Here is a 19,003-nt window from a genome sequence, read left to right as displayed (position 1 = left end):
ATGTAGTTGTCATTATTGAAGTGAAAACTTTTTTAGCGGCGTTGGGTATAAAATCTTAAACTCGCGTCAGGACACGTGACCTGATCGAAAAAGCGTAAGACGGATGGATATCAAACATGCTCAACGTTAATAATCAAGTTTTCACTTCTGCCGGCACTCCCGGAGTGCAACCCGTCTTTTTTTTCATGTCTGAACAGGCTGAGCTGCCGAATACTATAAAAGTCGCTTTCCTTTGACTCGTGGCGCATTCGGACGAATCGTGCCTAGGGGCTCGGACGTTGTTTATATGACGTTCGACTTGCTGCGATTTGTTATCAACTACCTGCATCAATTACGTAGCTGTGTAGAATCGCAGTACATTCTTATTACATTTCAAACTAATATTTAACCCGGCCTCGCCGGTAATTTCTTATAATAATACAAGTAGACCGTTTCACAATTTCTATATATGTTCCGCTTTATCTATTAATAAAATATCAAATAATGGAGTCAAAAATGTCTAATAAATTATCAGTGTTTGAAAGAAGATGATGAAAGCTACTACAATTATTATTAACGATTTTATAACAATATAAACAGAATGTAAGTACGTACGAAATTAGTTGTATGCACCTATTTACTCTGCTGAATTATCAGTAGGATTCACGCGAAAGAGCGTTACGTGTACGTTACGTGTGAAAAACTAGTATTACGTGTAACACTAGTTTTATAGCTCGAAAATAAAAATAGTCCAATCATCTTTGTATGAGGATGTTCTGTTATGTACCTATTTAGGTAAGTATGTAGTGTGATTTTACTAAGATAAACACATAAATTGTAGCTATATCAAATAAAACATTACCTATAAACCTCCTGCGCGCCGATGACGCCGGGCGTGTGAGTGTTGAGCGGCGACGTGGTGGACGTCATGTTGGGGCCCGACATCATGCTCTCCGCTTCCTCTATGAAACGCTGCAATACATTTGTTTATTTAAGTGTGCTATATAAAACTGTCAGTAATCACTTTTGAATAATGGTTAAAGGATGTATGTCTGTACGTTTACTAAATTTCAATACATCATCAAAAATCCAGATCAAAGGACCAATGTGGGATACATTATAGAGATATTAAAGGGATAATTAATTACAAACGCTTGTAATATCTCTATTATATAAATGTCACTCACGTCGGGGTCCTCCCTTTGCACGGGCGTGTCTAGCGGCGGCGGTGAGGAGGCGGGCGGGGCGGGGGGGGCTGCGGGCCCGGGAGGGGGGGAGCCGCCTGGAGACTGTCCGGGGGAGGATGCTTCGGCTGCTTCTGCGGCGCGCTCGTGGAAGGACACGCGCTTGTCGCGGGTCGCACTCACTGGTGATCTAGGAAATGGTATAGATTAGTACTATGCTTCATTCGATGAAAGGTATACTTACGAAGAAGAGCCAAAAATAACGTCGAAGAAGTTCACGTGCTGACAAAAAAGGGGACAACACTTTGATTGTAACAAGATCTCCTTTCAACTTAAATTTTTTATGAATACCATATAAACCAGTTAAACTTTTAACTATATTCCATATTATCATCTTACACATTACATTAAATTAATAATAATAGAAACAACTATATTTAGTTCTCACAGCATTAACAGATTAGAAAATTTGATAATAAATAAAATACAGACGATAACGTGTTAGTGCCTGAAATAGACTAACCAGAAGTCTGAAATTATTACGATACTAGAGGTCCGCCCCGGCTTTACACGTGGTACATATTTCGCAATAAAAGGTAGCCTATGTCCTTTCTCGGGTATCAAAATATCTCCATACCAAATTTCATGCAAATTGGTTCAGTAGTTTAGGCGTGATTGAGTAACAGACAGACAGACAGAGTTACTTTCGCATTTATAATATTAGTATGGATTAATATTAAGTTACACGTACTGCGGCGCCACATTGTCATGTGGGAGCTGCTGGTGCGCGTGCTGTGTGTGCGGCGACATCGCGCGGCGGCCCGCCATCACCGCGAAGGAAGACCCGCGTTCCGGCGGCGCGGGGGGTAGGGGCTCCCCGCTAGTGGTGTTCGTGGTGCTCGATATCGACATCGAGAGGTTCGATACGCTTGTGGATAGGTCGGATATCCTCGTCTCTTCTGTTGTGCTCTGTAATGGGATATAGGTGATAAGTAAGGTTGGTTTCGTTTTTATCGGTATACGTAAATGCTCAAGGTCAAATTAATAAAAAAGAGCATGCATGCCGAACACACGTGTTACAAGTGAAACTTCTTTGGTAAGGTACAAAGATATCAAAATCGTCATATCACTCCATGACGTGCTAGTCTTGTCATGACGCAAGCTTCAAAATACTCTCAACGCGCTTACAGAAGTTTCACTTCAAAATGCATAAAATAACTAAGTATAGTGACGTCACAGTTCACAATTATCACAGTAATATTGATAATAATTTCTATAAAGATAACAATATTACAAAAATATTAAAATTGACTTACAACATGCGTCGAATATCCGTTGACAATTTCGGTTCGCGTGTTCGTCTTCAATATCGACTTAGGTTGCGGCTGCGATTGCGACTGCTGTTGTGTTTGTTGTTGTGAATGTACATGTTGCTGTTGCGAATGTACGTGTTGCTGTTGCGAATGTACGTGTTGCTGTTGCGGATGTACGTGTTGCTGTTGCGGATGTACGTGTTGCTGTTGCGTATGTACGTGTTGTTGTTGCGAATGTACGTGTTGTTGTTGATTCATGTGTGGTTGTGGCTGCGGCTGCGTTGCTACGTGCGGCCCGTGTGATGATCGTAGGTCTCTCTCGTGATCTAATAGCTCTGGTTGTATTGACTCCTCTTCGGGGCTGCCTTCACCAGTACCGGCTTCGTCCTGTAATGGAGTAAATTTTAATCATGATTGATTGAATTGTATATGGGAAACGAAACATTAGTATTTTTTTTCTTCAATTGATTTTCAACATGAAATTTATTCAAAATCGTCAAGTCATCAAAATTCTGAGTCATAGTCAGTCAGTCAAATTGTATGTAGAGCCTATTGCTTACCTGTTCATCTTGTGTGGCACGTCTTTCGAAGTCTCTCTCGAGTTGCAAAGCGCGTAGTTGTTGGTTTTGTACTGGTGTTCGCGATGCTCCTAGCGCCAGCAATTGTGCTATGGCTGCATCTCTGAAATTTGTCATCCTGTTAGTCAATACTGTTATTTTGAAAACATGTCTAATTCCATTATAAACATAGGACGCATTTAACTATATTTGTTCTAGTCGTTAAAAAGACGGTTATCTATGAACTGTAGAAGAGAAATGAAAAATATTCTATTATATTTTGTTATCTATTCATACTTTTATTATTTACTAAACTCAAATCATTTTTTTTTTCATTTATCTTTGGTGTAGGTTCGCTTAGCGAGTTAACAGGATTGTAAATTGTATTTCTCTGTAAGTTATTGTTCTTTTTGAGAAATATGCGTGCGTGTGGGTATGTGTACCTGCGCGCTCGTGCCGCAGCCCGCCGTGCCTCAGCCTGCCGCTCACGCTCCTCCCGCTGCCAGGGGTTGTGCGGCGCCAGCCCGCGGCCCGCACCGCCCGCTGGGGCCGCCGGGTATACCGATACCGCTGGCGGGTCTAGTGCACTCGCTACGTATCGCTCTACAACATGTGATATTGATATTATTGTAATAAACTTAGAAATAAAACTTAACATAGTTTTGAGATACATAAGTAAATAAGACACATGTCAAACTATAAAAATGTGTAAGCTTATTCAAAAATAGAACTGACTTTATTTGACATAATTTAATGATAGCAACACATTTAAAGTTATCTTATAATAATAATTAGATAAGGAACACTTTTGACAACTCGTTGTAATGGTATATGTTATCGATATTCTCTAAATATAATTTATGGAATAATAGCTTACAGTAAATTTATTATTTCTATCAAACAGAGAACATAAATCGACGGTAACATTAATCAATAAATGATAACTATGTTCCAAGCTACTCACCATCATCCGGCTGCACAGAACTGGCACCGTGCTGGTGCGGCATCTCGTCGACTTCTGTTTCGGGTCTGCGGCCGTGTGGTTTGGGGGCCACTGGGGGTTGGGCCCGCTGTGGGGATGGCGGACCGGGCTGGTGCCACTCGTAGCTGTAATGTTTCGTCAATTACGAATTTATAGTACCAAAAAAGCAAAATAACTTCAAATAAAGAAAGGATTTGAAATTAGCGTCAAAAAATTTTTTGCTAGACTTTTATAGATGGAAATATTAAGTGAGCGATAGAGAAATAGAAGAACTGCCATATTCAATCCCTTCTTTATCTGACCGAGCTATACTATCAAAATTCTTGTCCTAACAATGTGTCTATTTGTATTATACAGAGCTTGTTAGGTTAAAGTGACTTTTCTTCATTATAAATTTTCAATAAAAAAGTGTGAATAAGCGTGGAAGTATGATCCTGCCTTCATAACAAGTATGCAATTAAAAGTTTTCTTTATTTACACAGTTATAAATCTGATGAAATCTTCGACTCACCGTTGAGGCTGTTGTTGACCATGTTGATTGTGATAATGCGGGCTCTGATGTTGCGAGTGTAAATACTGTGAGCCGTGTAGTTGCGGTGACGGTTGTTGGTTCTGAGGACTCATAGCTTGTAGCCCTTGCATCGAACCTTGCACGTTCAACAAGCCCTGCATCGAACCTTGGGTGTTTTGCAGCCCGTGCATCGAACCTTGAACATTTTGCAGTCCATGCATCGACTGGGAAGTCTGCATTCCGTGTACTGAGCCTTGCGCATTTTGCAATCCGTGCATTGAGCCTTGCGAGTTTTGTAAAGCTTGCATTGATCCCTGTACGTTTTGCATGGATCCTTGAACATTCTGTAGCCCCTGCATTGAGCCTTGTACATTTTGGAGGCCATGCATCGAACCTTGAACGTTTTGCAACCCCTGCATTGATCCAGGAGTATTTTGCAACCCTTGTGGCGAAGATCCATATAACCCTTGTGGCCCTTGCCCGTAGCCCGTGTGCACGTACATCTGCGGCATTACGGGCTTTTGGTATTGCATGTGTTGATGTTGTTGTAAATGTTGATGTTGAAGTTGTTGTCTTCTGTTTACTTCTTCGGACATTTCTGCTAGTTTTGCGGCCCTCGCGTTCGCTTGGTTTACCTGAAATAATTTATATCATAGATGTATAATTTTCATCAAATTAAATACTATTCAAGTTATTTATATGAACAATTGGCTCTTTATTATATTACCTGATGTTGTTGAGCGGGACTTGGTTCATTGGATGGTTCCGTGGAGTTAAAGTGAGCGGACTGGGGCCGTCCACTACCCGAGGAGCGGAGAGATGACCACCTGCTTTAAATTAAATAAAAATAAAATTTTATTCTTGTGTGTTCTAGTATGTAAGTCTGTTTAGTTGTATTAAAGAGTAAAATAAATAAATAAATTAATTAAATATCGTATAATTGTTAACATCTAGGTTTTGTTTTTTGTCTCTTATAAAGTTAGGTGTGCAAAGAGTAAACGCAAGTAACAAGTTTAGTAACATTACTAACCTGTCTTGTTTGTCGTGTACCGACGATAAATTCTGGTAGAAAGAATCGCCATGCGGTGTGGACAGGTTGTGGCTGCTGCGGGATTTGTTGGCCCACGAGTTGCTTGCCACCGATTGAGCACCCGGGCTTAACGGGCCACTGTGAAAAACAAAATAATGAGTATTAATTATTATTTCGATTATTATAGAAAAAAAAAGTTTCTACAAGAATATAAATAAACATATTTTCCAAACTAAATACTCAAATATTATTTCCCCATAATATTGAAAACTTTCTGGTATACATATACTGTATTTCTATATTTATCTCATTTATTTTTAACCGTTTCTGGGTATTTTGAAAAAGAATTCATTCAATTAATGTTATTAATAAAAATCGCATTAATATTATGAACATGAAAAAGTCTGTAAATACGGATGGATGCAATACTCCTTCACGGGTACACCACTGAACGGATTTTGATGGTATTTGTAATGTAGCTTATGTACCATAAGCTATAGAGATACTCGCTTTTGCGGGTGAAACCGCGCGGCACAGCTAGTCCCTTAACAAAAGTGCAGTTTCATGTATAGTGTTAAACTCACGAGACGTTCGCGTGCGCGTGCGCCTGGTGCACGGGCGCGGCCGCGGGCGCGTGGTGCAGCGCGGGCGTGCTCTTGCTGGGCTTCACCGGCTCGGCCGCCAGCCGCGCGGGCAGGTCGCGCTCCGACGCGCGCCGCGCGCCCGCCGCGCCGACACCCGCAACAGACCCACCCACCGCACTCCCACCTATAATATGAATACTATATAAGACGAAAGATCACCAATATGCGAAGGTTTTGAGATGATGTTTAACACGAAATATCGCCAATATACGAATGTTTGTGAAAATAGAGTATTTTAAGAAGATACAACATTGATACATATAAAATAATAACTGTATTACAAGACTGAAAAGCAAAGCCAATACAAAAAATCAACATAGAAAGTTTGAAGTAAGGACAGTTCGATTAACATTAAATAAAGAGCGTGTGTGCCAAGCACACGTGTCAGAAGTGAAACTTCTTTGGCAAGATTCAAATATGGCAAAATCGTCACATTTCTTAACGTAACGGTATGGTAAGGTCATGACGCATCCTTGAAATTTAAATTGCCTAAAAAAGTTTCACTTCAAAAAATATTATTAACAAATGTATAAAATAGAAGAATAGAGAAAAATTTATAATGCGCATAAAAAGAAAACAGATAATAACATCGATAGCATGATGTAACAAATAAAAAACTGCGATCACATAATATGTGTAACTATCGGGTGAAACTGCTAGTGTAAAATTTTTTATTAACGAGTCGAAGTACAAATCATCCCATGCAGTGGAATAAAATTCCTGCCAGTTGCATTTGGAATATGACTTTTTGAGTATACATACGTATTACGTACATGTGAAATACCACATGATTGATAAACAGCTTTTATTAAGTTATGGAAAATATTCAAATAATATTAAATAATCATTCGCTCAAAGAAATAAATTCGATATTTTATTCATTATTTAATGAATGAATTACCCTAATGCATTTATTAATGTTAAAAATTATATTCAAGATACTTGCAAAAATGTGGTAGATACTGAAGCGTGGCGAGTGAATTTTATTTATCAAATCTAGTGCTTGCATTATTTAATTCAACAGAGATGTGTTTGTCATAAAGCATTTCATGATATATGAATGAAGATAAAATTTAAATACGTTCTATTAAAAAACCTTACAAAAATAATAAAAAAATAAAAAATTACTCATTCCCTTCAACAATAAAACATTTGTGAGACAAATTACACCACATCATGCCTATACAAAAAATAAATATCAACAAATAAACTTTGCCACGGTACGAATAAAAACTAAAATCGGGAGTATACGAGACCTCGAACAAAAATTAACGCAACCAAAGTGCCCATCTAGAACGAAAAGAAAAAAAATACGTAAAAGTATGCATAAGGTGCGGACAGCAACACACCTATTTCATGCGCTGTGTGGGGAAGTCTTACGAGAAGTCGTATCGGACGAAAGAAGCAATGATGTAGGGCAGCTGTGAAACCTGTCGCTGCGGCTCAGGTCGGGGCAGCTCAGCGCCAGCGCGTCGCTCCAGCCCGCGCGCTCCGACCGCTCCGACCGCACCGACGCCGTCGACACGTCCGTCGACGACGCGCCCTTGCCGAACATCGCCACCACCCTCGGCACGCTATCGTCCCTATCCGTGCTCGCACTAAAACAGGAATCCTTACTCCGATCGAAGTTTTCAGAGTTCCCGCTGCCCTGGTTCGATTTTAACTTTATATTCTCCAGAGCTATCACCCTCGGTTTCTTATCGATGAATTCACTGAACACGAAACTGCCGTTAATCGACGCATTCGTCTCCGTGTGATCCTCCGAGGGTAAATTCGGTAGTTCGAATTCGTTTCCTTGCGCTAGCGTGTCCTCGCTGCCGCGCGAACCGAACTTCGACCAGTCTTCCAGTTGTATTAAGATACTTTTGACCTCGTCTTCGGACATTTTACTGCTTTTACTTTCGGTAGATATAGCTTTACTCTGCTCGTATTGTATGTCGGCTAAACTAGTGCTAGTGGGTAGACTGAGTTTATGTTTTGGGGAAAAGTCTTGTCGGAGGACGCTTAAATTTGGACTAGACTGGCAGTTTCTTTGATAACTCTTTACGCAGTATTTCAGATTGATTGCATTAAAACGTTTCGTTAAAGCTTTCACTTTACCAAACGCCGGCCGGTATTCATCTGGAGATTTCCAAGATTTCTTATCGACGGTGCCTAGTACATATTTTCCGTTCATACCACCGTCTTTTATTTCCTTATTGACTAAAATATTCTGGGGCTTTTCATCAAACACAGCATTGCGAGATTCGGAAGTTGAGTACGTTGAAGCATCGTCTGTGTCTTCAGACTTAACAGAAAATGATTTGGACATATTAAAAATAGTTCTTCTTAACCTACTATGCACGTCTTGTAAATTTTTAAACTCTCTATTTAATTTTAATCCTAATTCTAACTTTTGGCGAGCTATTTTTACCGTATTGGATGGTTTCATTTCTATCTCTGAAGGCGAGGGCGGCGTTTGGCACATGGCATCGGCAGTTTCGGGTTTTCTTTCCTCTGATTTATCCAGTGAAAGTGAAGGTAAGATTCTACGTATTTTTGGCGTTGCAATTTTTTCATGAACTCCATCTTTTTCTACTATGGTAGGGTCAAAACTGGGTTCATCAATGTACGGTATAGGTTGTGTTTCAGGTTGTGGTGTGCGACAACATTCGCACGCGCTTACGCAGTCTCCTACACCAGTACATCTCCGTCTATAGCAATCCTCTTTGGCACGCTCATTACACAAATCCAACATTAATTTAGTATTAATAGGTTTCATTTCGGGTGGTAATATTATATTTTCATCACTCGACTGTTCATAATTAGTGGGAGGTTCTGGTACCGGTGGTGGAATTTCATATGGAACATGAGTATCCATTTGTGAGTAACTATTTGAATGCGGATCATCATCGTCTTCACAGGTGAAAGTAAATATAGGTATTTGCCGTTGCGACATTGTTTCGCCGTTAAGTTCTGCTAGGCAACTAGGCGTTTCTGGGGATAACTCTTCTTGAAGCTGATCGTTTTCCCTGTCTAAAGTAATAATTAGTCTAGGTATAGAACCGTGATAATACGATTGAAAATCCTCGCTTTCATCCGTAGTACTAGACTCTGATGACATATTTCTTAGAAGGTGACAACGGTCATGACACGGGCGTCGACCGTAGCCTGTAATTAAATAAATCTTTTATATTATTATGCTGTACTTAAAAAACGATACGACGAAAGCCAAAAAAACAAAACGAAACAAAAACCTGAAAATTGAACCTCCGATTCAACATCAAAAAACAAAAACAAAAATCGCAAAATAAATCCAAATAGATATTTTTGAAGTCGTTTGCCTGCTGTAGCAAGTTCGGAGAGCGGCGATGATGGCTTCAGCAGAACCGGGATTGGATTTATACATCTGCCTGAATTACGACGCGCTCGATCTTCGTATAGAATTTCCTCATCTATGGATTGGTAAGAGATTATAGAATAATACAGACGTAAACATAATTCATGTTTTATTTTTGTAGACTTAAAAATTACATATTTTCTTGTACATATGCGAACCTGAAATATCGTTAGAACTCATTAAAACTTAAGGAATTACAAATTGATATTAAACATACCTTGTCTGTTTTGACTATATGTTGGTTGATGTAATAAAGTCGCAAGACCATGCAAAACGGCGCCTTGTTTCGCTACTTCCAATGTTACCGTCGGTCCTGTCCTCACTAGGTACTCCGCCGCCTGGGAAATTAACAAAATAACTTAAGACAAAAGACAATTATGATCGAATACGTAACATTTTTATCGATCTATTGTAAGGATCACTACGATAGTCTTCTATTTTTATTTCACTCTCTAGTTTCCAACTCCTCCAAATCTCCGGACACAAAATAATCGCATAGAATCGCTCCGTTGCAACTCGAACGAAAGACATTTGATTTTTTTGAATAAACAAAACAGACTTTCGCATTTATATTATAGTAAAGATAACATAAGAATGGCTGAAAATATAAGAGTCTGTGTCCCTGTACATTTAAATATTTGGTTTCAAAAATTTTCCTTTGCGAACAATTCAAACATAAGTACTTCTTCATAATATCTAATGTACCTTTTCCTGCGAGATGCCAACTAGCGAGTGTCCGTCCACAGACAGCAGCTGGTCTCCGGCCGCGAGCCGCCCGTCGGCCGCCGCCGCACCGCCCGCTACCACCGACTTGATGTAGATGCCCAGCTTGCTTTGACCCGCACCCTGTACGACAAAATATTATGTGATTATAAATTCAGTTTTTTTTTTTTCGTTTTTACAAATACAGGGTAATGAGTTCTCGTTTTACCAACCGATTCAAATTGTATTTTCAACTCTTTTAAGCATCTCAATTTAAAACATACCACGATTTACAGATTATAAATACGTCCACTGTATGGATTTATGTAATGTATCACAACGATGTCATTTAAATACGTTAGCGAAAGTTGATAAAATGATAAATCCATTTTTAACGATAACACAATTCTAAACTCAATCATTGTACCTTAAGTTATCTTCTCATCACGTGCGGTTCTTCCGCGAGCTGGTATACCCGCCTCACTAAAGCGGCGTCACGAAACCGTTTACTAGTGATTAAATGGTACCTTAGCGGCGACGATGCTGAGCCCCATGCCGCTGGTGTTCTTGTGCAGCTGTATGATCTGCGGGCGCGGGTCGGGCGCGCGGCGCGGCGGCGCGCCGTACGCGTGCATGTACACCGTCCACAGCCCCGCCGCGTGCGGCTGGTGCGCCAGCCGGCACAGCCCGCCGCGCTGCAGGGGCGCCACGAACTCCGCTAGACCTGTACGATACGACACGTATTAAGGTGATTGCTACGATCTGTTCCCAGCCAATATCCCGCTAGATGGCGCTGAATTCTACATTTCTAGTTTATTTGAGTTTTTGCGTAATTGGAATAGTCATCAAACCTAGGAATAGTCATGGCGGTTACTGAATATTATATTTTATTGAAATATGTTATATCATTGCCTTAAAATCCACCCAATTCGGTAAAATTATGCGTTTTAACATCTGTCATTGCATACAGGGTCGTTTACACACACAGACGTATACAAAAATGATAAAGATTTAACTCTAGATGGCGTGAATGTAAAGCGCGTCACACACGGTGAAGATACTACCTATAATATTTTATCTAATCTAGTAATATTTTATATTACAGTATCTTAAGGTATCCGGTATCAGCGTTCTGACCATCATTTTTCTTTTTTCGCTGTAGAACCGCCATCCTGTTACAAATGACCCACAAAGGAGAATGACCACGGGTGGTATCGGTAAAATTTTAGTTGTGCCACGTATTCGTTATATTGTTAATTCCTATTTGTATTTATAATGATCATATGTATCAATATTAAGTCTTAATTAAACCGGATAAATTGAAATAATAGTAAAAGTAAAAGTTTTTCTTTTGAAACATGTATGACTACGTATGGAATCGGTAAAATACTAGTTGTGTCACGTGTTCGTGATATTGTTAATTCCTATTTGTATTTATAATGATCATATTTATCACTATTAAGTTGTAATTATACCGAATAAATAGAAATAAAAGTAAAAGTTTTGTTTTGACACATACCTATATCTATCTCTCTTGCAAACGTCATATGTCATAGTTTCTATTTGAAATGTCAAATGAATGTGTTCGACGCATTGTTCGATGTTATTTTGAAATAATGTTTAAATTACGATTTACTTTTCACATTTGTCTTGTAAATTAAAATATTACCTATGTAATAAATGTAAAACTTAACGTTCATCGTTAGTTTAAACTCGATTAAGTAGTTTTTTGAAGTGTTGAATAAAACTATTGTTTTATTTTTATTGTCGCGAACTGCGGCTTATTTACATAAAAACTTTAATCATATCTAAAAGTACTAACATCAAGCTTTAAATTGAGCTATATTTCATCTTGACACAATAAGTTTGATTGCGATACCAAGTGCCATAGTCACTTGGGCAATCTCCTGTGGTTTTCATTTTTCTGTATGGGTAGACAAAACTTCAAAACGCCACCTGCTACGGTTTATATTATTATGAACGATTAGCTTTCCGCCCGCATTTTCAAAAAAAAACCCGTATAGTTCCCGTTCCCGTGGGGTTTCCGGGATAAAACCTATTCAATGTGTCCAAGTTACGTTCTATATGTGTGCTAAATTTCATTGTAATCGGTTCAGTAGTATTTGCGTGAAACACACACATACACATCCTCACAAACTTTCGCATTAGAAGGAAGTAGGATTGTTATAAAAATAAAAGTTATATTTGTTGGCGTAAACTATTTTATTGTAATTTTGGGAAATAAATAATGTCAAAATTGATTACCTACAATAAAACGCAGTTTTATTTTATTACCTACATTACACTATTGTTTTTTTTTTTATCAAAACATGTATTTGAAGTAGCAAATATGATATTATGCTGATCCAAGCATTTTCACTCAAAACTAATATCACTAATGATTTGTAAAAGTAAATTATTTCAATATACATTTCATAACCAACAAGTAAGAATAATTATTCATACAACAACAAATCAAAAACACTATTTACTATGGAAAAAAAACCAGGAAGGTGAAAAACATATTTACGATTTCGATGCACTCGACTTTTAGTAAAATAATAGGTAAAAATATTATTATGGTTTTGATCACAGACATATCTGTGGTTTTGATTTTAGCTAATAGTATCAGAAAGCTGCGTGTTCAATGCACGTCGGGGTCCCACAACTGTGGAGGAAGGAAGGTAGAATACCTCCATCGAATAAGTGAAGTTTTTCGACATACTCGATTTGCCGGCCGGCCTCAATGAAGATTGTCCGAAAGTTGTATATGTGCTCTGTAACGAAAAAATTTCGCTAGCGCGATTCAGAGTGAGGTGTCGTACAATATACCTAATGAAGTTTTTCATCTTTTTATTTTACTGCAAATACAAAATAAAAATTAAACAATGGTAATGTAAATTCTAAACAAACTACTACCAAAATACAATTAGAACAAAAATCATTTGACTGGTTGATTTCACCCAGAGGCCAGAGGCGGCTCGTGACAAAATTGTATGGGTGTTCACTTGAAATAAAACAACGAAAATACAATAGCGTAGCAGGATAATTTATTACAAAAAAAAATGAGCACCACATTTTATAAATGTCTATAACACTAAAAATTACAAAGTACAGGCTATTTCAAAACGAATTCAATGACTAGGTATCAATAATTAGTAAATCACCGAATTTGCATTCGCGAGCGTAGGTACCTATCCATAGTGTTTGTCACTGACGGTCACTGACCTCTATAACTTATAGTTATAGAGGTCAGTGGTGTTTGTTGTGTAAACATGTATGTATTTGAGTAGTTAGTAGCATATTATATTCTGAATTTCTGATCCATGCCTATTCACTCAAAACTAATAACACTAATGATTTGTAACAGTAAATTATTTCAATAGGTAGGTATTTGAACATTTCCCAACAAGACGTAAGAATAATTATTCGTAGGTATACAAGATACAATAACAAATCTAATACACTATTTATTATTTTATTATTTACTAGCGGTCCGCCCCGGCTTCGCCCGTGGTACATGTTTACGTTTTCTCTCCATAAGAAGTAATAGCTAGAGAGCTAGCGCAAAGCTACCTGTATGTATTTGACCAGACCTGGATTTTTGTGTGTTGATTCCCCTATACCTACTATACATGAGATGAGGAGTCACTAAGCCCAGAGTGGTGGACGAGCCGCGCGCTTAGGTAAGACAGGTGGAAATTTTTGGCGAACTTTGAAACCATTTGACCACGTCTGCCATTTTGATATTTGAAAATAGATTATTATTACTATCGGAAAATAACAATGGCAGACCATTATCACGCGGATAACATTCTGGCAGACACTTATGAAAGTGCTGAAAAAAATACAATTTTGAAAGTATTTGACCAGATCTGCCATTCATATATTTTATTTATTAGGGTCTTAAAAACTTATTTTCGAAACGGCAGACATTTTCATTGCGTACAGACTTCAGCAGACAACAAAACTTTACAGACTTCAGCAGTCAACAAGACTTAGCTTCTACATGGTCAGATGTATATATGTATTACGTTCCCTGACCTTACATCAATGATTTACTTTATTAATGTTTTTATGGTCATTTACATTTAATTTTGAAAACTATGGAATAAAATTTATAAATTTGATGATACAAAACTAAATATACATTTGTAAAGAATCTCAAATATAAAGTTGTGTTGCAAATAACAAATCATCATTTAAATATTTAGTTTATTTCTTTATTTAAGAAACAATTAACAATTACAAAACAACATAAAAAAACACGCATGCATTTATTGAAATGTTCATTCATCATCACTATCGTATGGCGTTGTGTGACTCGTCTTCATAATCCATTGAATCGGATTCTGTAAAAGTAAAACGTAAATTATATAATAAAAGAAATGAGTCATTATAAACTTACCTAGTAAGGCAATGCCTTTGATGTCGCACGATGCCGCCGCGCCGCCAGTGTAGGTACTTCTGCTGCTACATGAAAATATGCTAGGGTTGCAACAAATGGGAAATAAAACAATTGTGATTATTACTATTATGATGTAATCATTTATTCATATTATGTACATTCAAAACAATTGCTATTATCAAATCTGATGTAATTATTTTTTCATAAATATATAATTATTATTAATTACATAATATATTGCACTGTGAAATATTTACGTATCACTTTATTTTTGATGTTCTTAATTGTCTTTTATAAAATTTAAGTGACGCATTCGCATTGGGATCAACAATCCGATAAGAAAAGAATGGAGACAACATATACATAGCTTTGATTTCAATTCTACAGATACAAAATATACAATCTATCTAAAATGATACAACGGATGTTTCCTGCGTTTTCTCGTCAAAATACCGAAACAACGTAATTATTGTATAGTAGTTGGGCGTGAAAGTAAAAAAACAAATGAAAAGTGTTTTCCATATGATTATTTATTAAATTTACGCGATTAAGAATAATTTCAACGATACAATTTAGTAACCGAGAATTCAGAGGATTAAAGAAAATACCTGCCTGATCATTTTATCAAACTCTAAAAGAATTATGGTTATTTCGCATCACTCGGTTTATTAGTTTGGTAATAATTATTAAAGGTAGTTACAACCCTAGCCATTGAGTCGAACGGTAGGCAACACAATATCGACTTTGTGCGGGTACATATGGTACATTTCTTCTTGCTGTGAAGCGTAATTATTATTATTAAGATTTTTTAGGCTATTTTGAATCAGCTGTTCTAATTTAATTCTAGAAATTTATTAAAACGTGATTTTTTTAAAAGTATATTATGAGTTTATAAATACCTCAACCAATAGTTATTGTGTCCTATCCTCATTTCTTTATATCTTGGTAGTTAACTAAAGTGTTAAATTTACATAACCTCAACAACAACATTTACACTGCCACTGCACTAAAACTAAACTAACTAGCTCTCTAGCTATAAGAACCATCCTCGTACTTCAAGGGATATAATAAAAAAAGAATTATCGAAATCGGTTCAGCCGTTCTCGAGTTATGCGCTTACCAACACATTTTGCGATTCATTTTTATATTAGACTAGCGGTCCGCCCCGGCTTCGCCCGTGGTACATGTTTACGTTTTCTCTACATAAGAACCATCCTCGTACTTCAAGGAATATAATAAAAAAAGAATTATCGAAATCGGTTCAGCCGTTCTCGAGTTATGCGCTTACCAACACATTTTGCGATTCATTTTTATATATAAGATAAGATTATGTGAAAATAACCAGGAAGGTGAAAAACATATTTACGAAAACATAGTAACATAATATGGCTGTCGCTACAATAATTATATTTCAATTTTATCTTTTTATACCTAGTAGAACTGGCCGACGAATAAAAAAAATCGTATTAGAATAAATACAATAAATTACGGAACAAAAAAAGGATTGTAACTGAATTAGGTATGTTTGTTTCTGGGCGCACCGTTTTCGACGACACGACGCGCGACGTAAGCGTATAGGTATAGGTACCTACTTTGCTAAAACAAACTAATAAAATTGTGTGTCTGTCTGAAAATTCGGAAAAGCATATTTTGCAAGTTTGTAATTACTTTGATAGTTTACCGATTTATAATAATTGTAATTGTAATTGTATAATATATAATTTGCAATGTGGTGAAATTTCATAAAAATCACGGGCCAATTTTTTGTTTTGAATCCCACCGAAAATATAATTGCGTTATTAGAATAATTAATTACTATACCTACCCACGATCAATTATTACAATATAGTCTCAAATGCATACTAGAGAAATATTGCAATTTGATTCAATTAAAATGCATAGCATACAAAAATAAATTCACAACACAAGAAATTCCGCGCGCAAATCATAGCGCGTGTCAATGAAATCAAGAATGTTTTATATCAAGCCGACGCGGACGACGACGCGACGCCGAACAAAAGTACCTACGACGGACGACCACGCTTCGAGTTGCCAAACAACATGAGTAATAAATTGTTTACAAAAAAAACAAGTTTTCCATTTTTCTGTATGAGTAGACAGAACTTCAAAACGCCACCTGCTACGGTTTATATTATGAACGATTGTTATAAAAATAAAAGTTATAGGTATTTGTTGGTGTAAACTATTTTATTGATCAATAATTTTGGAATTTAAAATTGTCAACATTGATTACAATAAAACGCAGTTTTATTTTATTACACTATTGTTTTTTTTATCAAAACATGTATTTGAATTTGAAGTACCATATAATATTATGCTGATCCAAGCATTTTCACTCAAAACTAATATCACTAATGATTTGTAAAAGTAAATTATTTCAATATACATTTCATAACCAACATGTAAGGATAATTATTATTATTCCTACCTACAACAACAAACCTAAAACACTATTTACTATGGGAAAATAACCAGGAAGGTGAAAAACATATTATTATTTACGATTTCGACGCACTCGACTTTTAGTAAAATATAGTAGGTAAACATAATATTATGGTTTTGATTTTTGCTACTAGTATAAGAAAACTGCGTGTTCAAACTACTTGTTTGTCTGTCTGAAAATTCGGAAGTACTTTGGTAGTTTACCGATTTATAATAATATTGTATAGGTATATCGTTGTTTAAAAAATATTCAAACACAATAAAATATGATATACTGATTTATCACTGGTTTCAGTGATGAACTGATGAGTCAATTATAGCCACTATACTTTCGTCATACGTGTGTATGATTGATGTGATTTGCAACGTGGTGATATTTCAGAAAAATCACGGGTCAAATTGTCCCACCGAAAATATAACTGCGTTATAAGAATAACTATACCTACGATAAATTATACATAATACAATATAGTCTCAAATGCATACTAGTGAAATATTTTATTTGAATCAATAAAATAAAAAATAAAATAAAAAATAATAATAATACAAAAATAAATTCACAACACAAGAAAATCCGCGCGCAAATCATAGCGCGTGACAATGAAATCAAGAACTTTCGAGCCGACGCGGACGACGAAGGAGCCTAACAAAAGTACCTACAATCATAGGCGGCTCGTGACAAAATTGTATGGCCGTGTTCACTTGAAATAAAACAACGAAAATAGGTACCTACAATAGCGTTAGCAGTACAAAAAAAATGAGCACCACATTATAAATGTCTATTTATACACTAAAAATTATAGAGTATTTCAAAACGAATTCAATTATTATTTAGCAATAATTAGAAAATCCCCGAATTTGCATTCGTGATCGTATTCATAGTGTTTGTCTACACTAATATTATAAAGAGGAAAACTTTGTTTGTTTGTTTGATTGTAATGAATAGGCTCATAAACTACTGGACATTTTACCAATGTTTGCAAGTTTGTGATTACTTTGATAGTTTACCGATTTATAATAATTGTATACTTATATCATTGTTTAAAAATATTCAAACACAATATGATATAGGTACTGATTTATCACTGGTTTCAGTGATGAACTGATGAGTCAATGTTAGCCACAATACTAATCACTTTCGTCATACATGTGTATGAACTATGATTGATGTGATTTGCAATGTGGTGAAATTTCATAAAAATCATGGGCCAATTTTTTGTTTTGAATCCCACCGAAAATACATATATTACTAATTGCGTTATTAGAATAATTAATTACTATACCCACGATCAATTATTACAATTTACAATATAGTCTCAAATGCATACTAGAGAAACATTGCAATTTGAATCAATTAAAATGCATAGCATACAAAAATAAATTCACAACACAAGAAATTCCGCGCGCAAATCATAGCGCGTGTCAATGAAATCAAGAATGTAATTTTATATCAAGCCGACGAGCGACGACGCCGAACTAAAGTACCTACAGTACCATTTACCTTCAGTGTACAATACAGTTTACAGACCTACGACGGACGAACAATAATGAGTAATAAATAAAAAAAAAACATAGTTTCTAAGGTCATTAGTTTTATTTTATTTTATTGTTATTTTCTTTGAACGATTGGAAATGAAATTACTCAATTTTTACACAGAACTTTGATATTAGAATTATGCTCATTATGCATAAGATAACGAACGCGAATGCACGACATCTAGCGCGTCAATGTCTAAACATCGCCTTTCGTTTAGACATTGACGCGCTAGATCTGTAATAAGTACAGGGTGTCCAGCAGCAGATTTCAATGTTTGAACGCTTCTAGTTTTAAAACGCGACGTGCGAGGGGGA

General features: G+C 36.5%; 1 protein-coding gene across 1 annotated transcript in view; it reads right to left on the bottom strand.

The window, feature by feature from the left end:
• cno (adherens junction formation factor afadin) overlaps positions 1 to 19,003 on the bottom strand; it is a 73,669-nt gene that overhangs the window by 1,716 nt on the left and 52,950 nt on the right. Inside the window, exons 21-34 of the mRNA XM_090106801.1 lie at positions 10,809 to 11,005; positions 10,285 to 10,425; positions 9,797 to 9,917; positions 6,141 to 6,324; positions 5,557 to 5,694; positions 5,254 to 5,353; positions 4,527 to 5,161; positions 3,998 to 4,140; positions 3,477 to 3,636; positions 3,037 to 3,157; positions 2,480 to 2,863; positions 1,915 to 2,132; positions 1,167 to 1,353; positions 842 to 951 (exon numbers count right to left, since the gene is read on the bottom strand). Coding sequence (XP_089962927.1) covers positions 842 to 951; positions 1,167 to 1,353; positions 1,915 to 2,132; positions 2,480 to 2,863; positions 3,037 to 3,157; positions 3,477 to 3,636; positions 3,998 to 4,140; positions 4,527 to 5,161; positions 5,254 to 5,353; positions 5,557 to 5,694; positions 6,141 to 6,324; positions 9,797 to 9,917; positions 10,285 to 10,425; positions 10,809 to 11,005 — 2,839 coding nt within the window. The remainder of the gene's footprint in view (positions 1 to 841; positions 952 to 1,166; positions 1,354 to 1,914; positions 2,133 to 2,479; positions 2,864 to 3,036; positions 3,158 to 3,476; positions 3,637 to 3,997; positions 4,141 to 4,526; positions 5,162 to 5,253; positions 5,354 to 5,556; positions 5,695 to 6,140; positions 6,325 to 9,796; positions 9,918 to 10,284; positions 10,426 to 10,808; positions 11,006 to 19,003) is intronic.

Source organism: Colias eurytheme, chromosome 11 (assembly GCF_061535395.1).
Source record: "Colias eurytheme isolate Ceu_HAF_F1 chromosome 11, ilColEury1 Martin Lab GWU primary, whole genome shotgun sequence".
Taxonomy (NCBI): Eukaryota; Metazoa; Arthropoda; class Insecta; order Lepidoptera; family Pieridae; genus Colias; species Colias eurytheme.
The sequence above is the reverse complement of the archived record's forward strand: the minus strand, read 5'-3'. Positions and strand labels throughout refer to the sequence as shown.